Below are 27,759 nucleotides of genomic sequence, written 5' to 3'. Positions count from 1 at the left end.
GAATTTATAAATTAGAAGTCTATATATTTTCTACGGTTTATGATTTATTAATTGGCGTTTAAATTTTTTAAATTATAATATAAAATCATAATATACAGAGAATAATGACATATTAAGAATACGTTTGGTGATATGACTTACTTGTAATTTTGTACTTAATTATGATATTCATGTATTTGACCCTTTTTTCTAACTTATTAGGCCGTCTCTAAATCCGATTTTTTCTATTGGACACAATTTTTTTTACCTATTAAGAATCTTAAACACAATATAACTTAATTTTGAGAAGTTTTACATTGATACTTAATAATTGGTTCTTGACCACTCCGTTAATAACACGTATATATACTAAAAAATTTTGAACAAGTTTAATTAAGCAATTTTTTTTACACACCATGTAAAATCGGCTCTTCAATCGAACAATACTGTATTCACCACTGATTGTCTGAATTAAATGTTCACGACTGACCAATTTGGCAAGCAGTGACTCAAACATACAACAAAAAAGAATGACCAGAACAAATAAAACATTAACGACTTAATGGACCAAAAATGGTTTTTGGCTAATAATTATTGATAAGATGTGCTAAATAATAGAAATCTCATGGTAACAAAACTCAATTTAACTAAGATAAACATTAAACAAGAGTAGTTTCTTAGTAAAATCCCCATCAGGAGCAGTATCTATAGGCTTAACAACAGCATACCCATTAGCCCCTTCATATTTCCCAATCCCACCAATCACAGCAATATGAGATTCCATTTCTCTTTTATAAACACCAAACAATCTCAACCCATCTCTAAACCCATACCCAAAACTTACTGTAAATGCCACCATATGACTTCTACTTCCATAATTCTCAGAACTACCAACAAACATCCCTTGTGCTTTTCCAACTATTAATAATGAACCATAAGATGCTTCAAACAAATGTTCATCTATTTCAGTCACACTTCCCATTTCCAATTCTTGTGGAGCTTCCTTAGGCATAAAAGACATCCCAATTAGGTTATTGTAATAATTTGAAGAAACCTCAAAAGATGGTGGTAAAGGAATGCCCTTTTTTGGTGGGAAAAACCCTCTGGGTTTTGAGAATGGGATTTGGGGTGATTTAGGGTTTGGGATAGGGTTTTTTTGTGTCACATTTAAAACATTTTGCATTAGGAATTTGATTTTGGGATGGTTTTTATGAGTTTGAGTTTGAGTTAGAATTCTAGCATAGGAAAATTGGGTTAAGAAGAAGAAGAAGAGTAAAGAAATGAGATTTAATTTGGGCATTTTTGTTAAGTAAAGAAGAGGAGAATGGGTTCAACCATGTTTAAACTAGCATATGATTACAAGGTTTGGTTATTTATAAAAGTGGAAAAAGAGCATTAGGTTTGATGGCGTTGTTGGATTGTGTGGTGTAGTTGGTAACTTGTAACACCATAATATAGTACCCCATTAATGTTAATTTTTCTTTAATTCTTTGTTCACATGTTTTAGAAATTTCTAACACTATATATACCAAAACTACCAACGATTTCATATTCAATTCGGTTTCAAAACTTATTTTTCACTATACTTATAGTTGAAAATGATCGTTTTGTGGTTGTCCTGAAAACAGAAAGAGTAAGAATAAGAGTCAACACTCTATACACAAGGAAATAAATGTTTGATAATTTAATATCAAATCTTAATGACCAAGAATCTAAAATTCCATAATTAATCTAATTAATCATACAAATCCCTATAACATAAATTTATAATTATAAAATTGTAAGAAGAGAGAAAAAAATTAAAGTATTCTAATTTCAACCTTGACGTGCGTGAATGTAATGTGTGCGTGCCGGGGAAGTTATTTCCCAAATGATTTTGGTAATTTTAAGATAATAATTGCACTTAAAACTTGGCTTTTGAAGAAACGAAACGATTGGTGAAGGACTCAAGAACTGAAAAAATCTCTCTTGAGTCTTGGCTCCACTTATAAAAAGCTTAACTAACTCATAAATAATTACCAAGAAAAAGCAAAAACATTAAAAAAATCAACAGAACGAATTTTTTAATTTTTCTCCTTTTTATAATATTATGATTATAAATTGGGAAGGAAAAACAAGAAATTAATCTCACGGAAAAATAGAAATTGCAAAATAAAAGAAACTAACGACAAGAACTTAAGCTAAGAAAATAAGATTAAAAGAACAAACTTGACATTGATAAATGAGAATAAATTGCGGAAATTGGTGTTTGTCGATGTTGCGATCATGAGTTAGTAAAACGATAGTTTCTCAAGCTTAGGAGGGGTTGAATTAATGTTGAGAAATATTGAACTTGAGCCAATTAAACAAAAATGCAAATAAATGGTAGCAAAAATCAGGAAAAAATGGTGTTTCTAGGGTTTGAAATGATGTAAAAAGTCGGGTTCTGGGTAAGAGTTTGGACAAAACAAAAGTAAGTTGGTATGTTAGGATGAAATCAATGTAAAAAGTTTTGGATTTAACGAACTCGATAGGTCTGGAAAAGTATTTACCTTTTGTTCTTCTCTTTACCTTTTGTTCTCTTTTGTTGAGTTCTTCTTCTCACCTCCTCGTGGTTGTCGTCACCGCCCTATATCTCCATTCTCATCTTTTTCCTCATTTTTTTTCGTTCTAACCTGCTAATCAGGTTTACTTAGATGAGGTTCTTCTTCCTCTCATTTATATTTTAAATTTAGTTTTTAGTTTCAGATTTACTTTTTCTTGTTGGTTTGAAGTCTACATACTTTATCGAATTTCTTTTCCGTTCGATTTACACCTATTAGCTATACTTCTTTCATTTATTCTTTTTTCGGTCTTAGCAAGAGCGAAAAATGTTCATTATTCTTAGATCTATAGATCTGTGTGGTTGTAAAAAAAGAAATGACTCAAATTCGAATGTTTGGAAAAGTTCATAATGATGAAGAATAGATTACAACAGTTTTTCAAGAGGATTCAACTTACGAGAATGATATGATTTCTATATTTGTTGTGTTTGTATCTTTTATGATTTTTATATGATTTAGGGATAAGGTAGCAAAATAGGCCTAAGGTTTTTGGGAAAATACCAATTTAGGCTCAACGTTTCAAAATAGCACCAATATAGGCTTAACGTTTACAACATAATATCAATTTAGGCTTAACGTTTACAATATAGCATCAATTTAGGTCTCACGTACAAAATAGCACCAATATAGACTTAACGTTTATAAAATAATACGAAGTTAAGCTTAACGTTACAAAACATATCAATTTAAGTTAAACGTCACAATTAAATTAACCATATTATATCATTTTTCTATTAACTTTATATGTTATCTTTTTATTTAGTTCTATTTTCTTATTTAGTATAATACAATTAATTAGTATTCTTGCCCATTAAAACATTATATTTGTTTTTCATCAACCATTCCATGACTCCTAAATTCCATGACTCATGTAATATATGCAAACTAAAAGTAATTGAATATCCACAATATTTCGAACACTAACATATATCAATATTATTTTAACTAGTGTTCGAAATATTATGGATATTCAATTACTTTTAGTTTGCATATATTACATGAGCAGTGAATTTTAGTAGTCATGAAATCATTGATGAAAAACAAATATAAGATCTTAATGGGCACGAATACTAATTAATTGTATTATAGTAATAAATAAGAATATAAAACTAAATAAAAAGATATCATATAAAGTTAATAGGAAAAAGATATAATATGATTAATTTAATTATGACGTTTAACTTAAATTGTATATATTTTGTAAACATTAAGCTTAAATTCATATTATTTTGTAAACGTTAAGTCTATATTGGTGCTATTTTATACGTGAGGCCTAAATTGATACTATATCGTAAACGTTAAACCTAAATTGATATTATACTGTAAATAAAAAACCTTAGACGTAAGACGTATTTTGATACCTTATCCAGTGATTTAAAATGATAGGTCATTTTGAAACGGAAGGAAGGTCCGAACCCAAAGTTCGGCCCACATTCGTTCACACTTGACCTCCTTTGCATTCTCGTCTATCAGTTCTTAATTTTGTTCTCGAACCCAAATCTAAATTTTTCTTGTTCTTCTTCGTCTTCTTCACCTAGTCACTCTAGTAAAACCCTTCTAAAACTTTCGAATTTCTTCCCTCTCTAAAACCCTAATCCCCTTTTTTCTATTTCTTTTACATCCCTCACACTCTCATCTCCACCACACCACAACTCAACTATGTACCTTTACAGTCTCACTCTGCAACGACCCACTGGCATCGTCTGCGCCATCAACGGCAATTTCTCAGGGGGCAAGACCCAAGAAATAGTTGTAGCTCGTGGTAAAGTTCTCGATCTTATTCGCCCCGACGAAAGTGGTAAGTTACAGACTATTCTCTCTGTTGAAATCTTCGGTGCCATTCGCTCTCTAGCTCAGTTTAGACTAACTGGATCTCAGAAGGATTATATAGTTGTTGGGTCTGATTCAGGTAGAATTGTAATTTTGGAATATAACAGGGAGAGAAATGTTTTCGATAAAATACACCAGGAAACTTTTGGGAAATCTGGTTGTCGTCGGATTGTTCCTGGTCAGTACTTGGCCATTGACCCAAAAGGAAGAGCTGTAATGATAGGTGCCTGTGAGAAACAAAAGTTGGTTTATGTTTTGAATAGAGATACTGTTGCTAGGTTGACAATATCCTCACCGTTAGAGGCACACAAGTCTCACACAATAGTGTATTCAATTTCTGGTGTTGATTGTGGATTTGATAATCCCATTTTTGCTGCTATTGAGTTGGATTATTCCGAGGCAGATCAGGATTCGACAGGGTTGGCTGCTAATGAGGCACAGAAGCATTTGACGTTTTATGAGCTTGATTTAGGGCTTAATCATGTATCTAGAAAGTGGTCTGAGCAGGTTGATAATGGGGCTAACATGCTTGTTACGGTGCCTGGAGGTGGAGATGGGCCGAGTGGAGTTCTAGTTTGTGCTGAAAATTTTGTAATTTATAAGAATGAGGGACATCCAGATGTGAGGGCAGTGATTCCTAGGCGTGCAGATTTGCCTGCTGAGCGCGGGGTTTTGATAGTTTCTGTGGCTACTCATAGGCAGAGGTCCATATTTTTCTTTCTGTTGCAGACAGAGTATGGTGATATTTTTAAGGTTACTCTGGATCATGAGAATGATAAAGTCAAGGAGTTGAAAATTAAATATTTTGATACCATACCTGTCACCGCATCAATGTGTGTGCTAAAGTCAGGATTTTTATTTGCTGCATCGGAGTTTGGAAATCATGCACTCTATCAGTTTCAAGCAATTGGCGAGGAAGCTGATGTGGAAGCCTCATCTGCTACTTTAATGGAAACTGATGAGGGTTTCCAGCCTGTATTTTTTCAACCAAGAGGGTTGAAGAATCTTGTTAGAATTGACCAGGTTGAGAGCTTGATGTCTATTATGGATATGAAAGTTGTTAATCTTTTTGATGAAGAAACACCTCAAATCTATACACTTTGTGGGCGTGGTCCTCGTTCATCATTGAGGATATTGAGGCCTGGTTTGGCTATCAGTGAGATGGCTGTTTCACAGCTTCCTGGTGTACCAAGTGCAGTTTGGACGGTGAAAAAGAATGTTACTGATGAGTTTGATGCATATATTGTTGTGTCATTCAACAATGCAACTCTAGTGCTTTCAATTGGAGAGACTGTTGAGGAAGTTAGTGACAGTGGGTTTCTTGACACTACACCTTCTCTTGCTGTTTCTTTGATTGGCGATGATTCATTAATGCAAGTTCATCCAAATGGTATTAGGCATATAAGGGAAGATGGACGTATAAATGAATGGAGAACTCCGGGTAAGAGGACCATTGTGAAGGTTGGCTATAATAGACTTCAGGTGGTTATTGCTTTAAGTGGAGGGGAGTTAATATATTTTGAGGTTGATATGACTGGTCAGCTAATGGAGGTGGAGAAGCATGAGATGTCTGGAGATGTGGCCTGTCTGGACATTGCCTCAGTCCCAGAAGGAAGACAGAGGTCTCGATTCCTCGCAGTTGGTTCATATGACAACACCATCCGCATCTTATCTTTGGATCCTGATGACTGTATGCAGATTCTGAGTGTTCAAAGTGTTTCATCTCCTCCAGAATCCCTCCTCTTTCTTGAGGTCCAGGCATCAATAGGTGGAGAGGATGGTGCTGACCACCCAGCTAGTCTTTTCCTAAATGCTGGTTTGCAGTCTGGTGTTCTATTCAGGATAGTGGTAGACATGGTAACTGGGCAGCTTTCGGACTCCCGATCTCGATTCTTGGGGTTGAGCGCACCAAAACTATTCTTGATTATGGTGAGAGGTCGGCGTGCAATGCTGTGCTTATCAAGTCGACCCTGGCTGGGCTATATTCACCAAGGGCATTTCCTGCTAACACCCCTTTCATATGAGACTCTTGAATTTGCTGCTTCATTCTCTTCTGATCAGTGTGCAGAAGGTGTGGTGGCTGTAGCTGGAGATGCATTGAGGATTTTCACCATTGAAAGGTTGGGAGAAACATTTAATGAAACTGCAATACCTCTAAGGTATACTCCACGAAAGTTTGTGATTCAACCTAAAAAGAAGCTTTTGGTTATTGTTGAGAGTGATCAAGGAGCATATACAGCAGAGGAGCGTGAAGCAGCTAAAAAGGAGTGTTTTGAAGCCGCTGGGATGGGAGAAAATGGAAATGCCAATGCTGACCAGATGGAGAATGGTGGGGATGATGAAGATAAAGATGATCCTCTCTCTGATGAGCAGTATGGTTATCCAAAGGCAGAATCAGAGAAGTGGGCTTCTTGCATCAGAGTTCTTGATCCAAGGACTGCAACTACAACTTGTCTTCTTGAGCTTCAGGACAATGAAGCTGCCTTTAGCGTCTGCACTGTGAACTTCCATGACAAGGAGCACGGAACTCTATTAGCTGTTGGAACTGCCAAGGGACTCCAGTTTTTACCTAAAAGAAGTTTAATTGCTGGTTTCATTCATATTTACAAGTTTGTGGAGGATGGGAGAGCTCTGGAACTTCTGCACAAAACACAAGTGGAAGGTGTGCCACTTGCCTTATCCCAGTTTCAGGGGAGACTACTAGCTGGAATAGGGCCTGTGCTTCGACTTTATGACCTGGGAAAGAAGAGGTTGCTTAGGAAATGTGAGAATAAGCTGTTCCCTAACACTATCATCTCTATCAACACCTATCGTGATAGGATCTATGTAGGTGATATTCAAGAGGTATGCGATTTTCGTTGTCAAATCTAGATGCATCTATGTTTTGATCCCTCTCTGCCACATGATCTTTCTCTTGTACATTTTCTGATATGTCCATTTCTTTTGCAGTCATTCCATTTCTGCAAGTATAGGCGGGACGAAAATCAGCTCTATATATTTGCTGATGATTCTGTTCCCAGATGGCTCACAGCATCATATCACATAGATTTTGATACTATGGCGGGGGCAGACAAGTTTGGCAATGTCTACTTTGTGAGACTGCCACAGGATGTTTCTGATGAAATAGAGGAAGATCCAACTGGTGGCAAGATAAAGTGGGAGCAGGGAAAGCTTAACGGAGCTCCAAACAAGGTAGAGGAGATAGTACAGTTTCATGTTGGTGATGTGGTTACAAGTCTGCAGAAAGCATCTTTGATTCCAGGTGGTGGAGAGTGCATCATATATGGGACAGTAATGGGAAGTGTGGGGGCACTGCTTCCTTTTACCTCTCGAGATGATGTTGACTTCTTCTCGCACTTGGAGATGCATTTGAGACAGGACTACCCACCTTTATGTGGAAGAGACCACATGGCATATAGATCTGCCTATTTCCCAGTTAAGGTAAGTCATGGTCCATTGTTCCATTTGCTTAAACACAATTGCACTTAATGAATTTGAATTGAGTGGAAGGTAGGTGGAAGTCTTGATCAAAACCAAGACAAATTGTTTTGACCCTTTTTTATTTCATACTTAGCTGTTCAAGTTAGAATTTATTGATCTGCTCTATTTTATATATTTACAAGATAGTTCGTTTTTGCAGGATGTTATTGATGGGGATCTATGCGAGCAGTTCCCAACACTACCTCTTGATATGCAGAGAAAAATTGCTGATGAATTGGATAGAACACCCGGGGAAATACTGAAGAAACTTGAAGAAATTCGAAATAAGATTATTTAAGGAAGGTACCCACAAAGTTGCGATTTCTTAGTCATTACAACTTTTTCTAATAGTATTTACTGTTTAGTCTGTGATGATACTACGATCTAAGCATGTCTAACAGCTGTTTTTTATGTCTATATTGCAAATGAAAAGCTGAAATGTAGTGAGAATTCAATAGTTGAACACATATGTGAAAGATGTTTGAATCTTTATTTCTTTTATTTCAAATATTATGTGACTTGGTCAATCTAAGTTTAAAATTTAATTTATACTTGTTTGGCTCTTTTGTGGGTCCCACTGGGCATGCCAATTTTTGTTTGGCTCTTTCGTGGGAAATTGCGGGCGTGCCAGAGAATTATAGTATTCTCGAACTATGGAATGAAATTGAGTGCGCTTTTTAACTTCTAAATATCAAACGACTGTACGGAATAAAGAGACCAAAAATTCCAAAGGATTCGATTATCAAAACGATACCGACCTTACAGAAAATGATTAAGAACAAATAAAATAAAATTGTACTGGAAGCTTGAATGAAATTGAACTTGAATGAAAATTGAAACTAAGGAAATAAACTGAGAATTCTAAATTGCTGAAGTCTAGAGTTTTTTGCTTGGGTTTGTTGAGTTGTTGAGTTCTCATCGTGATTCCTTCCTTTTATAGATGTTGGAGGTAACTTCCTGCTTGCTTCCACTAATCCACGTTCTCTACCATATTGAGTAACCTCCACTTTGACTTCCACGATGGATTGATATGTACACTTTCTGATTTTTTCTGCTTTTTAATTGGCTCACAAAAACCCGTTAAAATATTAAGGGGCCCTTGGTTCCCCTATGTTTGCTTTAAGTCCCCCCCTGATGTCTACTATAGGAAGTTGGTTTCCCACGATGTACACTATGGCTTCCCCCCAAGGTACACCATGGTTTCCCCTAAGGTACACTATGGTTTCCCACGAGGTACACTATATAGGAAGTTGGTTTCTCCTCAGCTATACTATTTTAGATGTTTCCCCTGAGGGAAACTGAGGTTGACTAGTGAACGATGTACTAGGAAAATATGAAAAGTTTTCTAAATAGACCTTTTAAGAAAAAAGTTTCCTAAAATGTTCTTTTAGAAAAAAGTTTCCTAAAAAGAAAAGTTTATCCCATGAAAAGTATAAACCAGGGTATGCAACAAGAAAACTTTATTTTTGGTGCAAACAATACTACATGGATAATAATAATAATAAGTGGTGGTGGTCTTTGGTTTGAAACACATATGGTGAGTCAATTGAAGCAACTAGGAAATTTTGTTGACGAAATTTCAAATTAATGAGTTTGAATGTTCCATTTGATATGTGTTTTCTACTGTGCCGGTCCGGTGGAAGCTTTGTGCAACTATTTTCTATTGAGTGTAACTAGTATTTTGTTATTTGTTATATTCTTTACTATTTTTTGGCCCGTACGATACAAGGATTCATCTTGACATATAAATATTAAAAAAATTATAATTTAATAATTAAAATTAATGACATAAATGTGTTATCTAAATTAAATTTTATTATTTTATTTTTGCATTCATTTTAAATAATCATTTTATAGATAAATATAATAACATAATTAAAATTAATATATTATATTATTTTTTTATCAGCAAAAAAGGAGAAAGTGACACTTCAGCTCCATCATTATTGTTTTATATATATATATATATATGCAGAGAATTAGAGAGAATTTAGGGATTAATCTAAATTCTGTAGATCTCTTAGATATAATATGAATAAAATAATATTTTTATAGATAAATATAGTAATATAATTAAAATTAATATATTATATTATCTTTTTTTTATCAATATAAAAAGAAAGAAGTGACACCTCAGCTCCATCGTCACTGTTTTATATTATATATAGATTTGCAGAGAATTTAGGGATTAATCTAAATTTTGTATAGCTCTTAGATATAATACGAATAAAATAATCTTTTTATAGATAAATGTAATAATATAATTAATATATGAGGAAGCGACACCTCAGCTCCATCGTTACTGTTTTATATTATATATATATGTTGGATCTATGATCTGAATGGAAGTTTATTTCTTTTCCAAAATTTTAAGTAAACCTGTGATTGAATTTTTTCCCATTTCGTAACAGTGAATGTTGACCTAATAGAACTGATATGCTGGCTGCATGTCGGAGAGGTGCTGGATAGCCCTGAGCCCGGAGGAAGTGAGGTGTGTGGTTTGTCTAAAATAATTAAATTCGACCCTCTTGTATCACTCTTTGAATGGGAGAGGAAGTTCAGTAAGGACCTGTCATAGGGTCTTATTAGCTGTCTAAGTAGCTTTGATACGGGAAGATTTTGAGAGTTAGATATGTCTTGCCTAATGTTGTCAATCTGATGTGAGATGTCTGATTCATGTAAGTTGCGCTCTTAAATTATGGTAGTAATGGGTTTTCGTTTACCATGTCGGTTAATCTGTACGAGTTCTTAGCAAAAGTTTTGAACAGTCGAGCAATTGAATTTCCATTCAAGGGGCACGCTTCTCTTTTTCTCTTTCCATGTTGGGTTACTTGCTCTCTAACTGGAGATTTTTGTTGTATTACAAGTTATTCATGGAATGGAAAATCCTACATAAACAGATTCTATTAGTGCTACAAACACCATTACTGATTACACTGATGTATTCATGAGAATAACACTGAACATTGTGCTTTTAATCCGAGGTGGTTATTTAATGTCTTGTGTATTAAATAAAATTTCTTAATATTCATTATTCTCCTTTTTTGTGCATTTGTGGTAAATTCTATAAGGATTTACAGATGTGAGTGAATTAGTCTTGACTTTAAATTCTTGTGGTTTTGTACTACTAACTACAGTGATATTGTGAATATAATGTGGTGGTAATATGTATGCAGGTGTCTCACCGCCATTTATCGGAAAATATCACTGGAACAGATGAACCACAATCTGATTAAGTGTAACAGCTAACTGCAGATGGCTGACACACTAACAGAAGATCTTGATACAAGGACTTGCCTTGTGTCTATTATTGATTAAAAGGAGGGTCTCTCGTTTATGGTCGTTCTTTAATCTTTCCGGCTGGAAGGAGGCTGAATGTGAAAACTCGAGGCATCACTCTGTAGATGGTGTGTCTCAGATATTTGATGGATGATATGTACTAAGTTGGTGTCCTCTTTTCTTATTGATGTAATCATTAGCCTCAGATAGATGATAGATGTTCTGAATCCTGTATGTTTTTGTTAGTCTAGCGTCAACCAGTTTCAAGGATTTTCTAATCTCATAGTCGCCAAGTAAATGTTCATGTGACAGCAGATTTTTTTTTTTTTTTTTTCTTTGCCATTCCAAAGAAGAGATTCTGCCTATCTTGATCTGAAACTCTTCAGTAGCGTTTCTGTGTTATTTGTTTGTTTCTATTTCGGTCTTTGTTTCTGTGCAACATTTTTTTTATGTAAACTTGATAAAATTGGGAGGTCTAAGAGATAATGGTCAAATTTTGACTCAGATGTGCAAATTTACCTTTTAACTTCTTATATCTTATTATAAAATTTGAAAAAACTGATTTGACGGTCATGTAAGATGTTTTACACAACAATTAATATTTAATGTATTGTTAATGCTGTTAATATAATAACTAAGTTATTTCAAATAAGTTAATTGTAGTTTTTTTTATTAAATTGTTTTAAAATGTTTACTTTCTTACTAATATTAATTAAAATTCTATAAAACTATTTGAGTTTATTGATAAACTTATTTATGATGTTTGATATGACAATTAAATGTTTACGTAACTTTATATCATTTTTTATGTAGGGTTAAATTTGTATTTATTTCAAGAAAAATATGACCCTTATTCCATCAAATATGAACCAAGATGCCTTTTTAATTGGATAAATTGGCTTTCCACATGAATATTACATTTAAATAAAAAAGAGATAATTAAACAATAAAAATAATATAGCCCATAAATTAAATAACCGACTAACTCCACTTGAACTGAGAGCATCCTATAAAAAAAAGTAATTAAGATTCCTAAAGTGCCCTTTTGGCATAAATGAACATTGTTTACTAGTTGTTCCCTTGCCTACTTGAATTGACCCAGTAAGCAAGCATGGGGTTATCCAGATTTTGAAGAATCATCATTCCTCTCTTTCTGTTGCCTTTCCAACCTAGGATTGCCAAGGGTAGCCCTGTCATTTAACCAACCAATAATGTCCTTGAACACAATTTCAATATTCTCCAAAGGTTCCCCATAGAGTAAACCATGCCACATTTCTGGATAGAGCTTGATAGTTTTGTCTGCTGATGAAGCATCTTCATGTAGTTTCTTACTTATTGCTTTATCTGTCACTTTATCATCTTCTCCATGTAGAACCAGAAATGGCAATGATACCTATTTATAAACAATTTACTCCGTTATTAAAACAGTTATAAACAACCTGCAAAAATACACGAAACTGCTGAATAGAAGATGAGAAAGTGGAAACCTTATGGAGCCATTTCTCAATTTCCATGGTAGTTCTGACGAGTTCAAGTCCGGTTTTGAGGCGAGGTCTTCCTTTGTAGCAATATGGGTTAGATCTGACTTGATCTCTAACTTCAGGTACTTTAAAAGCAAGATCAATAATATCCTTGCCAGGGACTAATCTCCAAGTTGGAATGTAATTTGAAAGTTTTGATAGAACATTTATCACCATTGTAGGTGGTTTCATATCTTCTGCTATCTGCAAATCAATATTTTCAAAATTAATTATGTATTAGTTAAACATAAACAATAACAACAACAACAAAGCTTTAATCCTCAAATGATTCGGGGTCAGCTAACATGAACCCTCATACGAAACAGTGAAATCAAGTCGTGTTAGTCACCTAAATTCTCTCTCACTACTACGTCCTATCCACTGCCATATTTTCCTCAATCGGCATTAAATTCATATCACTCTAGATTACCTCTTCCAAATTTGATTAGGCCTTCCCCTATCCTTCACTGTTGCAACCCTTTGCTACTCTTCAATCCTTCTAACTAACACATCAAGCGCTCTTCGTCTTACATGGCCAAACCACCTTAGTCGGTTTCCCTCATTTTATTCTTAATAAATGTAACCCTACTTTTGTCCTAATTATTTCATTATTCGCCTCATCCTTTTTGGTTTGACCACACATCCATCACAATATACGTATATCCGCCACCAACAATCTTATGAATGTGACAGTATTTCACTGCCAACACTCCGTATCATATAACAAAATTGGTACGGTAGAATTTTCCCTTCAATCTACTAGGCATTACCGGGATCACAAAGAAAATTTAAAGATAAAATTACAAATGAGGCGAGATGAGGATGAAGATTGCTTCCCCATCTTCGTCCGCCTTTCTAAACCCTAAAAGGATATAAAATCCCATGTGAGAATCCTCGTTCAATTTGTGTAGACATGTCTAAATTTATCTATGTCGAACATTCCAAACTAAGTTTTTCCGTATTTATAGCTATTTTAACCTATAGTAACACTTTAAAGACAAAAAAAAAAAAAAAAAAATCAAAATAAATGACTAATTTTTTTACTATTTACTGTTCCAGTAAAAAATTCTGCCCTTGTAAATAAAGAAAACCTCTGAATTGTGGTTGCAAACTTTCATTTTACTTCTCCCTAATAATTATCCAAGAACTTTTCTGTAATATGGCAATATTCAATTTTGTTGACCCAAGAAGTTACCAAATACATAATATTTTATTTTCAGAGAAACTACCCTATAGATATATGGTCCAAAACAAAAGGAAACGAATTATTATATGTACTATATGCTTTTTGTTTTAAATTGCCAAAGCACATAATTAACACAAGGAGAAAAAAACAAAAAACCAGAAAAGCAATAATAATGGATCCAAATGTCACCAAATAAAGTCCATGGACCAATTAAATAATAATACCTTACACATAGGTGCAGCCAAAATTGCACCATCCCAAAAGTCAGGCATCTTTTTATGAAGAAGAAGAACCACTGCTCCTCCCATTGATTCTCCTAACAAATATCTCATCTTCTCTTTATTCTCTGCTCTCTCTGCATTCATCAATCTCAATTTCACTTCATTTGAAACTATCTGAAACTAAACTACAGTAAAACCTTCATAAATTATATTAACCTTTTTAAAATAATAATTTTGTCGGGTCCTGATTTGTGCATGAAATCAATATGGTCCCAACATTATTAATTTATAAAGATTTTACTGTACATGAAACTGTACGAAACTCAACAACTCACCACATATGTTTGAATAATGTTTACTACAATCATCAATTATATTATCCATGTTTTCAACATATCCTTCCAATCCAGAAGATTTCCCATGCCCTTCGTAATCCATTCCGTACACCGCATAACCTTGATTCGCTAGCCGGTTCGCCGTGCCTAATCCAATCAATCAGCCATTAACATAACGTAACATAGCATAACGTAACGGGATTATAATTCTAAATGCTTACTGTTCATGGTGATACTGCATTCCATGGCATAGCCATGGCATATAAAGACCAAAGCTTTGGGTTCTTGTTTTATGGGAATCCATTGACATGTGAATAATTTCAATCCTCTTGAATTCAATATAAATTCCTATCAGAATTAAAATTAAACCCAGATTAGGATAACAAATCGGATTTTAATTAACGATTATTAATCAAAAAACAAACCTCATCGTATTTGAGGTTGTCTGTACTACGTGATCTTTCCTGCAAACAAGATAAAATAAAAAATTGTAAGAAAATAAAATCAGATGAACATGATCTTGGTAGAGGAGAGAGAGAGTGATCACCATGAATATTGTATAGAGAGATCCCAGAAAGTTGGAGAGTTTTAATTTGGTTTTGGGGGATAGAAAAAGGATTTTATATATATATATGGGAAGAAGGAATTGATATATGTGTGGGATTATTACCTACCGATCTTTTTTATTTTTTTATAAAATAGAGAATTTAAAAGGAAAATATTGTGAGAGCCAGGTTTTTATGGTGAATAGACACTCAGATTATAAAGAAAATATTCTGAGACAGAGATATAGAGTTTGATTCAGGAAGTTCGTCTAAAATTGGAATAATATATGCTTATATTTATATTTGTATTTTCTCAGGGTTATTTTCGGAATTTAACATATTCTAATTCAACTTTTTTTTTTTTTTTTTTTGAAGAACTTTCCAATATTAATGTGAGTCATATGCTAATTTTTAATTAGTATATACATATTTTCTTTTGAGAAAAGTATATACATATTTCAATTACTAATCAATTCAACGTTTATTTTCTACCTATTTTATTTTAATAAAATCATTCTAACAAATTTGAGTAGAAAAAATTACTAGAATACAAACGTAACAACCATGTTTGAAAAAACTCGTTCATACATAAAATGACATTCAAGTGGAAATTATGTGTAGCTACGTAACGATTAAAAAAATAAAAATATATATTTTTTACTGTCAAGTGACAGTTTTAAGCAATTGAATTAAGTGGATGTTTGATTGCTCATTTTCATGCTAATATTTATCTTTTCACTTCAAAATTGAGAGTTTTAGATGTTTAGTTAGTGATCTCATGTTTGCCTTTTACACCTGAAAAATAGTCTTTTACAAAAGTAGGAAATCTCTACTTTTTGAAAAAACAGTTTTAACAAAATGTAAATAGAAAACTCTAACAACAAATAATAGGTAAAATAAACGTTCTTGATAAGTAAATAACAAATATATTTTTTTTTTGTCATATGATCATGTCATTTGTAAAAGTTACTCATTTCCAACGTGAATGTCTTGTTATTATTCAAGTGATTTTTTTGGTCTTAATTAGTTAAAATGTCTGAAATAGATTAAATGACTCTATTGAAAGGAAAAAAAAAGCTCAAACTTATTGAAATAATATGAAGTTCAATGAGATTTTTGAAACTAATAACTTCAAACTTCAGTGACCATTATTGATTGATGCAATTAACCCAGAGATTAGTGGTATTATGTTTTGGTTATAATTGTATAATTCAGATTAATATTGACAAACTGGTAAACTGCACAAATTGCATGTTAATTGATTAAAAAAAAGAAAGCACTTTGTCTTTTTTTTTTAATTTCAAAATAAATTTAGAGATGCAATTTATTTAAACCCGATAAAATACTTAAAGTTGTAAATTTTTTTATTGAATACATGCAAAATATGAGATAATAATTTTAATTTTTTTTATGTGTATTCATATATCTTTAATTTGTTATTAATTTTATTATTATATATATTTGATTTGTTATTAATGACTAATAACATAATGTATATATGCAATAATGCATATATGCATATATGCAATTGAGATAATAAAATTTAATATTGAATGAATTTATCAATATTAAACCATCAATTATACTATTTATAAAGTTATAAATAAAACTAAGGAAATATATTTTACCCTATCTTTAAGTATTTTCGAAAGCATATGAAAAATTCCAATTTTTTCAAAAAAGAAAATTCCAATTAAATCAAGGAATTAATTTGTAAGATGTTGCAGACCTACATATAATAATAATATGTAAGGGGAAAAATTATTTTGTAACAAAACAATAATAATCTATGTCAATCCGTTAGTACATTATAATATAAAATAACATAAGGAAAAATTTAAATAATTGATTAAGAGGGACAAATAAAAAGTCAAGCTTGGTTTGTTACCCCTATAATTTAAAATAAATATATGGTGAGATCATGCCTAGTTAGTTGTTTTCTATTGTATATTTTCTGTTAACTAATTAATTTCTTATTCTTTACTGCTAACTTTTTTAGTCAATTGTTTGAATTTAGGCAACTTGTCCATGTTGCTCTATTCAATGGTTATTTAAAATGTTTTATTTTACAGTTTCATACATTTGATTATAGGTTAAGCAATATATCTCATTTTTTTATTTATTTATAGTAGCACATTGAATAATTAATAAGAAATTTTATTTTTTTAATGGAAAATGAATATAAGGGAAACATTAAAATAAAAGGAACCCTTTTAAAGAAGGGAGATCCAAACGATCCTATAGGATTTCATGCTTCAACAGTGATTAACATGTCTTTTTAAGTTACTCCTAATCTTTTATCTCTTTCATCACTTCTAGAATATTTTGTTTTTGCTCTATTTTTAATCCTTTACATTTCATATTTACGCTATTCCAAAAAATATAAATTTAGTTCTATAGTTATTTAAGAAGAGAGTAGAATTAGCATTCACGTATAAAATATTGCAATTCAGGTTTAATTGACAAAAAATGAATTTTTTTTCATTAACAAAATATGCACAGTTTCAAAGCTTATTGATGGCCAGACATCGGAGGTTTGAGGATGATAAAAATATTAAATTACATATGAAAAGGCCCATTTTGATGTAGAGATGGATTCAGAGAAAAAAAATAGTGAAAGTTTTGACCTTAGACCATCAAAAAAGATTTACAACCAAAACTTGAACGAATTGCAAAATCATCGATTATTAGGTATAAACCATAACTCTCAATGAGAGAAATATGAGGGCTGGTCTGAGTGGCAATGAGTTGAATCTTTGCTTGGTGATGTCTTCAATACTGAATATACTCTACGATCTGGCTTCTGGTGATCTGAATCAACAGTAAATAGTCAGGCAGGGGTCGGAGTCCGGCGTCCCCTCTTCGATGCTTAAATCAGTGGATTACTTAGGAGTAAGTAACAACTTGAAACACTTAGTAATGAATTGTGAATAGTGAACATACCGAACGCTCAGCTTCCTAACTATTTATAGATAATTGACATAACATCCATTTGAGTCCCTAAACTAAAATTTTAAAATCAATTAGGACCTTAAATTATCAAAATCATTAATTAGATCCATGAATTAAGTAAAAATCATCAATTGAGTCCTCATCATATCTTAAAATTAGAAAATATAACTATTTGATATGAACTATAATGATCTTTGTGTTGGTTCAAAATGATTTTTTATGAGAATTCAGTTGATGATTTTTTCTTAGAATGAGGACTCAATTGATGATTTTTATTTAGTTCAGTGATCTGATTGATGATTTTGATAGTTTAAAGTCTCAATTAACTTTGAAGCTTAAGTTTGGGGAGCAACATGGTGTTATGCCTAGATAATTACATATCTAAAGTGTACGCATTTTACATGTGTCAACTTCTGATTGGATTCGGCCAAATATCTTTCCATGTATAGACCGTTTATTGACTTCAGACTTCTTTTCAATTATAAAATTCCGCAATATAATCTATTGATCCACATGTGAAACTAGGTATTTTTTATTAATGAACCTTTTGATATAATAAGTAATAGTATTTTTATCTAAGATTTCAATTCCTCAATTAATTTTTGAAAAAAGCCTTTTTCTTATTAAAAAAATCCTTTAACTAATTCTCAAATAAAGAAGAATCAAATATAAAACATTGAATTGAGATGAACAAGTCATGAAATCTTATCCATTATTCTAGAATATTTCCTTTTGCCCATTAATGCATTAATGGGGTTTTGTTATGATGAGATAAACATGGAATAATGAAATTTACTAATTTATAAGTTGCAAATTGCATTTTTCATGTGACCAATTAAAAAAAGAATGCACTAATAAATCTAAATATTTTTATACAATTTCCAATCGTTCAGGCCGCGTAGGCGCAAACAATACCAGACGGCAGCTTTGACTTTATTATATTTTATTTTTCTATTTCTTGCTTTTGCTTTTGTCACTAAAAACACAATTTCTTTTTAAGTATCTACCTCTTGGAAATTAAGGGCAATTAGGGATGCAAATGGGCGGATTCTCCATCCCCATCCGTTCACCTACTCCGACGAGAACGGGGAATCTCCGATAAGGATCCTCATAAAATGGAATGTAGATTATTTTATCTTCTGTGATGGGGATGGGGAAAGGTATTCCCGTTTCATGGGGATCCCCGTCCCGTTAATCCCCGATGAGGATATCCGATTATTTTCCTGTGATAATTGATTTTTTTAATGATTTAAGTATATTTTAATTAGATGATTTGTTATTTTCAATTTTTAGTTTTTTTCATTTGAAAATTTTGAGAATGGTTGTTTGATGTAGGGTGAAATCGACTGAGGATTTTAATCGTAAATCCACAAAGAATGCAATCTTCTCAAGCTATACTTGAAGGTTGAGTTAACCCAAATGATAGAAATCCAAGCTCTCAAGGAGGCTATAAGTTTTAATTCATTAAAGTTAAGAACATTACAAAATATGGGAGTTTAAATACTATCCCTCAAATCAAAGAGAGACCCAAAAGCCTATGAATAGGGTTTTGGTTAACACTTGGCTAAGAGGGTAAAATAGGGAGAATGGTAGTCTAGTAAATAAGTCATAATGGCAATATAGTAAATAAGGTGTCACAGAAATGGTCCCCCAATGTAAGAACTTGGAGGAGAAGTAGTCTCCAGGTCATGATACGCCCCGCGTATCGGATCTTACGCCCCGCGTGAAAATGCTCCTGGACTTCAGGAAGTTGGCTCGAGTTCAGTACGCGAGGCGTCCTGCGGAATATGCCCCGCGTTAAAAAGCTCCTGACCTGGTTGCTCGGTGTCACGCGAGGCGTCCTGTGGACCACGCCCCGCGTTATGAGGTTCCAAGAACTGGCAGACCTGCGGAGTGGAATCTACGCGGGGCGTCCAAGGGTTGCGCCCTGCGTGTTTAACCTCCTGGAACTTTTCTTGCTTAATGTGACCCATCACGCCCCGCGTGGCAAAGGATGCGCCCCGCGTCACCAACTGACATGGTCTTTCATCCAAGACCACCATTCCCACGCCTTGCGTCAGGTTGGACACGCCCCGCGTGTTCTCTGTTTTGGGTCGTTCCGGACTCGGGCTTAGGGATAAGATGCCCTCATCATTCTCCCCTTCTTCGAAAGAGTCGGGTCCCGCCTCGGTGACCTTGGTCGGCAACGTTCCCTCCGGCTTCCACAAGCTAAGGTCCTGCACATAAAAAGAAGAAGACATCTTCCCAAGCCAGTTGGGAAGGGTTAGTTGGTAGGCATTGGCACTCATCTTCTTGGTGATCCGAAACGGACCGTACTTCCTCGGCCTCAATTTACTACTAGGGGCGTGCATGAGTCGCTCCTTCCCCAAATGCACCATTACTTCATCCCCCACTTTAAATTGCACATCTCTTCGGTGCTCGTCAACTTTGGCCTTGTTCTTACTATTCTTCTTCTCGATACTATTCCGTACTTCTTGGTGCATTAGGTGGTAGTCATTGGCCAAATTCCGGGCTGCCACACTCTTCTCCTCTACCTTCGGAATCTCCCCCAAATCAAGTGAATGGTTAGGGGCCTTGGTGTACACCACTTCGAAGGGTGACTTCCCGGTGGTTGAACTTACCGCTGAGTTATAGGCGAATTCGGCTTGGGCGATCACATAATCCCACATCTTGGGCCGATCTCGGCACTTGCTCCGCAATAGATTTCCCAAAGTCCGATTCACCACCTCAGTTTGTCCATCCGTTTGGGGGTGAGCTGTGGTGCTAAACTTCAGGGTAGTTCCTAAAATAGCCCAAAGAGTTCGCCAAAAGTGGCTAACAAACTTCGTGTCCCGATCCGACACTATACTCTTTGGAACCCCATGTAATCTCACTACCTCACGGAAGAAGAGCTTAGCAATGGTGGTGGCGTCATTAGTCTTTCGACATGGAATGAAATGAGCCATCTTTGAGAACCTATCCACCACCACGAAGATCGAATCCATCCCCCGTTGGGTCCTTGGCAGCCCCAACACGAAATCCATCGAGAGATCTTCCCAAATAGTTTTCGGAATTGGCAAGTGCATACGTAATCCGGCATTGGTGGCATGCCCCTTGGAGCCTTGACAATTCTCACATCGCTCAACGATATATGCCACATCTTTCCTCATCTTGGGCCAAAAGTACCGGGAACTAACCGCTTCCAAGGTTTTATCCCTACCAAAATGACCGCCCAACACTCCACCATGTAGCTCTCGGATCACCCTTTCTCGTATAGGCGTGTGTGGGAGGCACAGCTGACTACCCTTCATGAGAAATCCGTCCACAGGCTGATATCCACCCTCTTCGGTGCCTCTTCTACACTTCTCCCATTCAATACTAAAATCGGTGTCATCCTCGTATTCTCCCTTGATGTGCTCAAAATCTGTCAACTCCAATGCCACAGTTTTTATAAGTGCAACCCTCCGGCTCAAAGCATCCGCCACCTTATTCTGTTGACCCGATTTGTGTAGAAGTCGATAAGGAAACTTATCCACAAATGCGGACCACCTAGCATGCATGGAGCTTCGGATTTGCTTTTGACTTCCCAAGTACTTAAGGGCTTGGTGGTCGGTGTACAACATGAATTCCTTCCCAATAAGGTAGTGCTCCCACGTCTTGAGAGCCCTCACTACCGCATAGAACTCCTTATCATAAGTGGCCCATTTCTGCCTTGAGTCACACAATTTCTCGCTGAAATACGCTATGGGCCTCTTTTCTTGCATTAACACTCCCCCAACTCCAACGCCACTAGCGTTACACTCCACCTCAAAGAGTTTCTCGAAGTCCGGAAAAGCTAACATCGGAGCGGTACTTAACTTCTCCTTAATCAAGGCAAAACTATTCTCTTGCTCATCTTCCCACTTGAAACCTCTACCCTTCTTCAAGCATTCGGACATAGGAGCCACGATAGCGCTGAAATTTCGGATGAACCGCCTATAGAACGTAGCCAACCCATGGAAACTCCTAATATCCCCAACTGTCTTCGGAGTCGGCCATTCCCGGATAGCTCTCACTTTCTCTTCATCCACTTGAATCCCACTCCCACTGACCACATACCCAAGGAACACCAAGCTCTCCATCACAAAATCACACTTCTTAGTGTTGGCAAAGAGTTGGTTTTCCCGGAGCAAGGTTAATACGGTTCTCAAGTGCTCTACATGCTCTTCTAGGGTCTTACTATGGATGAGGATATCATCAAAGTAGACCACCACAAACTTCCCAATCACCGGACGCAACACTTGGTTCATCAATCTCATGAAAGTACTCGGTGCATTGGTCATCCCGAATGGCATCACTAGCCACTCATATAGCCCATCCCGCGTCTTAAACGCCGTCTTCCATTCATCTCCTGCCTTGATTCGGATTTGGTGATATCCACTCCTCAAGTCGATCTTCGAAAAGACCTTGGAGCCACTCAACTGATCGAGCATATCATCAAGTTGGGGAATCGGGAACTTGTACCGGATTGTAATCTTATTGATGGCTCGGCTATCCACACACATTCTCCACGACCCATCCTTTTTGGGTGTCAACAAAGCCGGCACAGCACATGGGCTCATGCTTTCCCTAACATACCCCATCTTAATCAACTCATCCACCTTCTCCTTCATTACCTCACTCTCCTTGGGACTCATCCGGTAGTGGGGAAGACTAGGTAAGCTAGCTCCCGGCACTAGATCAATGTGGTGTTGGATGTCCCGTAGGGGTGGTAATCCATCCGGTAATTCTTCTGGGAAGACATCTCGGAATTCATTGAGTAATCTCCCCACTTCCTTCGGAACCTCTTCAGTTTCACTCCCCACACTTCCCGTCGGTGTGCTCACCTTCACCATCACTACATAAACCGTTTGACTTTCCTCATACTCGTTAATAAATGCCTTATGAGTTGGGCAAACCATCAAGGTAGATTTCCCTTTATCTGTGGACTCCCCCGATAGAGGGGTTAGAACATATCTGATGTCGTCCTTCATAAAACGATAAGTGTTCTTTCTCCCGGCATGGGTGGCGTCTCTATCAAATTGCCACGGGCGTCCCAACAGTAAATGACACGCATCCATCTCCACCACATCACAATAAACCTCATCCCGGTACTCTCCTATCTCAAGAGGGACCTTACATCTTTGAGTGACCTTCATTGCTCCGACATCCTTGATCCACCCCACACTATACGGACTAGGGTGCGCCTCAAACTCCAAACCAAACCTCTGGACAGCGGTATCACTAATAATGTTCTCTTGGCTCCCACTATCAATGATCACATTGCACTTCACCCCTTGTACTAGACATCGGGTTCGGAACAATTGGTGTCGTTGATCCGAAGCTATTCGACTTGAGACTAGGAGCCTCCTCACTACGTGTATGGCATGGCCCCCATCATACTCTTCCCCATACTCATCCTCAACGGGATCACAACAAACATCCCCCTCGTCATCATAGTCCTCGTCATCCTCATACCGCTCAACCATATTGGCACTTCTTCTCTTGGGACACTCGTTGGAACGGTGGCCCGGTTCGTTACATCGGAAGCACTTGAATGGAGCCGGTTTAGCATAAGGGTTGTTGCCCCTAGGGGGTTGTGTCGCCTTAAAAGGCCTCACATCTCCGCTAGGTGCCTTTCCCGTATTTGGCGTCTTGGAATCACTTGAACTGGCGATTCCCTTACCCTTATCGATCCCCTTGGGAGCTCCTCTCCCTCCATAGGTACTCTCGGGTCCAGCCCTTCTATAACCTTCTCGACCCCTCAAACTCAGTTGTGCTTCAGCCTTCAATGCCAAGTTACGAGCATCTTGCACCCGAATGACCATTTGCGTCCCAATCCGATCTTGGATGTTGTACCTCAATCCTTCAAGATACCTTGAAGTCTTTTGGCTTTCGGTTTCCGACAAGTTAGCCCTTGCCGAAAGCCGCAAGAACTCCGAGGTGTACTCGTGCACACTTCTAGCGCCTTGAGAACAATTCCGATAGGAACTGTAGATGTACTGCTCATAATCGGGTGGTAGAAACCGTTCCCACAACATCGACTTCATCCTCAACCAAGACCTAATCGGTTCCCTTCCTCCTCTTCTTCTCCCTTCCTTAACATTATCCCACCAAACTGACGCTCCCTCTTTCAATCGGTAAGCAACTAAACGGACCTTCCTATCTTCCGGTATTCCCGAATAATCAAAGAACCGCTCCACTTCTAGCAGCCAATCAAGGAAGCCCTCTATATCAAGTTCTCCCCCAAATGAAGGTAAGTCCACTTTCAGTTTGAAAGCGTCATCCCGCTCAGAGTTACCACCATACTCCCTTCTCATATTCGGCTCTCTAACATATCCGCCTCTCCCATTACCTCGGCCTTCATACTGATCATTCAAACCCACATTTTCCCTCTCGTAACCACCTACAACATCATTATGCACAATATCCATATTCCCGGCACGCACATGCGCGGGACCAACAACATCATTCACATGCACATAATGTCTAGACCTACCATTCATGGCATTTTCATCAATTCTAATCCCTATATTCCTAGCAATCCTAGGCATATCATAATCATCAAAGAATTCCCCATCACTATCACTATCCACATTTCTAATGGTTATGGGATTAGTCCGCCTTACCTCTTGAACCCGAGGGTCCATTACTTGTGGTGCATAGGTTATCCGTGGTGGTGGTGTTGGTTGCCTTTCAAGTAGACGGTAGGTTTGTTCTTCTTGTCTCCGGTGAGGCTCTCCGGCGGGTTGGATTTGACTATTCCGAAACTCAAGAATAAGTCTCTCCGTATCAAGACGTCTTTCTCTTCGTTCCGTTTCTTGCCTCTCTTCCAACTCACTCATCTTGTCATTTATGGCTTTCAAGCTTGATTCTAGAGCTTCAAGCCTTTGTTCTTGAGTTCCAATGGTGTCGGTGGTGATACGTGGTTGAACCATCTCCGAGAAGAAGTCTCCGATCAAGGAAAACGACTCGGCTCTGATACCAACTGATGTAGGGTGAAATCGACTGAGGATTTTAATCGTAAATCCACAAAGAATGCAATCTTCTCAAGCTATACTTGAAGGTTGAGTTAACCCAAAGGATAGAAATCCAAGCTCTCAAGGAGGCTATAAGTTTTAATTCATCAAAGTTAAGAACATTACAAAATATGGGAGTTTAAATACTATCCCTCAAATCAAAGAGAAAGACCCAAAAGCCTATGAATAGGGTTTTGGTTAACACTTGGCTAAGAGGGTAAAATAGGGAGAATGGTAGTCTAGTAAATAAGTCATAATGGCAATACAGTAAATAAGGTGTCACAGAAATGGTCCCCCAATGTAAGAACTTGGAGGAGAAGTAGTCTCCAGGTCATGATACGCCCCGCGTATCGGATCTTACGCCCCGCGTGAAAATGCTCCTGGACTTCAGGAGGTTGGCTCGAGTTCAGTACGCGAGGCGTCCTGCGGAATACGCCCCGCGTTAAAAAGCTCCTGACCTGGTTGCTCGGTGTCACGCGAGGCGTCCTGTGGACCACGCCCCACGTTATGAGGTTCCAGGAACTGGCAGACCTGCGGAGTGGAATCTACGTGGGGCGTCCAAGGGTTGCGCCCTGCGTGTTTAACCTCCTGGAACTTTTCTTGCTTAATGTGACCCATCACGCCCCGCGTGGCAAAGGATGCGCCCCGCGTCACCAACTGACCTGGTCTTTCATCCAAGACCACCATTCCCACGCCTTGCGTCAGGTTGGACACGCACCGCGTGTTCTCTGTTTTGGGTCGTTCTGGACTCGGGCTTAGGGATAAGATGCCCTCATCATTGTTAATACTTGGTATTATTATCCACTATTTCTTAAACATTTTTGCATTTACTGATTTTTTAAATATAAACGGTGAATTCCCGCAGTGAATATGGAATGGAAAATGTGAATAACGTTTTTGGAATATTTGTAAACAGGGAATGGAGATTTTCGTGGGGACGGGGATTCCCCGTGAGACGGGAATGAGGATCAGTTTATCTCCGTTTAGCTTGTAGGTATGGGGATGGGGATGGTAATAGTGAGTCCCCAACTAGTCGGGGACAGGGATGGAAAAAGCATTCCCCACCCCGCCCTGCCCGTTTACATCCCTAAGAGCAATGTAATATAATATGAAGAAATTAAATTAGAAGGGAGTTGATGCTGCTTATTATGATCAGTAATGGATGAAAATTTATTAAAATTATACATCTTTTTTTAATAATCATCAGCGACCGATAATTCATACGTTTAGATACCGTTTCAAAAAATTTCATGAATTTTATTTTATTCCAATAAATTCATTTAACTTTTTTTTTATTCAATAAATTCATATAGAAAAACCACTAGAATAGTAACCCAACAACCATACTAAGAAATAACTCTGTTATATATAATGTGAAAGTTTGTGACATGTACCAACAAAAAAAAAAATATTTTTATTGTTATGGGATAGTTTTTAGACAGTTGAATTAAGTGTGTATATATTGTTAGCACCTTTTTATGCCATACCTGAATTTTCGGCTATTAATAGCTGTTGCGGTTACTGTTAGCAGTTGCAGTAAGCTGTTAACTGTTACTGTTAGCGGTTTGTTATTAAATGTTTAATTACTAGTGTTTGGTAAAATTATATTGAACTGTTACTGTTCGGATTTAAAATGTACATATTTTAAATTAATTAACGATGAAATTATAAAAAGAGAAAATGTGAAAAAATGCCCATAAAATTGTTTTTGGCCACCAACATTACAATTATAAACGTTAAGGGTAAAATTGCTCCTAGCTACAAATGTTAGAGATATTTTTGCACTTTATCCTATTATAAAATAAAAAAATGTGTTACACAAATTAATAAAAAATAATCTATATAAAAATAAAAAATTTATTGAACGCAATAAAATCTTGTTCTTCTGGTAATTATGTTGTAGAAATATAAATAATGTTAAAGAATAAACATATTTTGTGGAAATAAGAAAGATAATTTTATCAATAACATATAATTACAAACAGCTGTTTATGAAAAGCTCCAAATATGAGCTTTTCGTGAAAAAATGTTAAACGTTGCGTTTATATAAAGCTAACCAAACGCTGTATTTCATGTGGTTTGGAGTGAAACGTTAAACGCTCATCCGAAAAGCTGAAACAAACACCCTCTCAATCATTTTTTACGTGGTTGTCATGTCATTTTTCAGGTGATTACTCTCGTCTGAAATGATCAGAATGCCTTTATTAAAATAAAAAAAAAAGTTCATGATTTTATTAAAACAAAATGAAATCCAATTACCTTTTTGAAACTAACTCTAAACTTCAGTGACTTTAAGGCCGGATCTAGGAGGATCTATATGGGGTTTGAGCATCACTAGTCCCCAAAAAACGCCGAAAATTCTATGGAACTATGTAAGAGGTTTTTAATTTTTGTATGTAAAATCACTCAAAAAAAAAATATCAAATATTTAGCACTAATAAATCACTAAAAACCACACCACCACAAATACTTTGTTAGTGAATCCTAAATCCGCCACTGGTAACAATTGGTGCAACTAGCTGAGTAAACCCGTAACAATTTCTGATATGATCAACAAAGATTTTATATTTGATAGAAGGGTCGATAAACCCTCCGTAACCCTATCCCACTGTCCATACATTATTGAATGTCAACATATATAATATAGAAATAACGTTTTTTCGAGATGTGGACTACTGCAGATTCGATTAATAAACTAATTGCTGATCACTGGCAGGACTCGCACATTTCTTTACCTCCGGCACAGCTTCTGTGTCATAAATTAAAATCTTTAAAGCCCAAGCTTCGTGCTTGGAATCATGAGGTTTTTGGGAGAGTTGATTCGAACATTTCCG

General features: G+C 36.1%; 2 protein-coding genes across 3 annotated transcripts; one reads left to right on the top strand and one right to left on the bottom strand.

Moving 5' to 3' along the window:
• Positions 1-4,026: 4,026 nt before the first annotated feature.
• Positions 4,027-11,629, top strand: LOC136227492 (spliceosome-associated protein 130 A). Of its 2 annotated transcripts, XR_010688097.1 has the most exons (5): positions 4,027-7,235; positions 7,341-7,832; positions 8,032-8,174; positions 10,283-10,362; positions 11,048-11,629. XR_010688097.1 is itself a non-coding variant. In XM_066016179.1 (4 exons), exons 1-3 carry the CDS (start codon positions 4,221-4,223, stop codon positions 8,167-8,169), a joined length of 3,645 nt encoding a protein of 1,214 aa, XP_065872251.1. In that variant the 5' UTR covers positions 4,027-4,220; the 3' UTR covers positions 8,170-8,174; positions 11,048-11,629. The 2 variants fall into 2 exon arrangements, 1 of the variants encoding a protein (XP_065872251.1); XM_066016179.1 differs by lacking the exon at positions 10,283-10,362.
• A 386-nt stretch (positions 11,630-12,015) lies between these two features.
• On the bottom strand, positions 12,016-15,222 carry LOC136227765 (caffeoylshikimate esterase-like). Its single transcript, XM_066016506.1, has 7 exons — positions 14,960-15,222; positions 14,838-14,876; positions 14,634-14,760; positions 14,413-14,559; positions 14,081-14,211; positions 12,638-12,874; positions 12,016-12,543 (listed from the first exon to the last, which is right to left on the bottom strand). The coding sequence occupies exons 1-7, from the start codon at positions 14,960-14,962 to the stop codon at positions 12,268-12,270; spliced, it is 960 nt and encodes a 319-aa protein (XP_065872578.1). The 5' UTR covers positions 14,963-15,222; the 3' UTR covers positions 12,016-12,267.
• Between the last annotated feature and the right edge of the window lie 12,537 nt (positions 15,223-27,759).

The sequence above is a fragment of the Euphorbia lathyris genome, chromosome 4, assembly GCF_963576675.1.
Source record: "Euphorbia lathyris chromosome 4, ddEupLath1.1, whole genome shotgun sequence".
In the NCBI taxonomy this organism is placed as follows: Eukaryota; Viridiplantae; Streptophyta; class Magnoliopsida; order Malpighiales; family Euphorbiaceae; genus Euphorbia; species Euphorbia lathyris.
The sequence above is the reverse complement of the archived record's forward strand: the minus strand, read 5'-3'. Positions and strand labels throughout refer to the sequence as shown.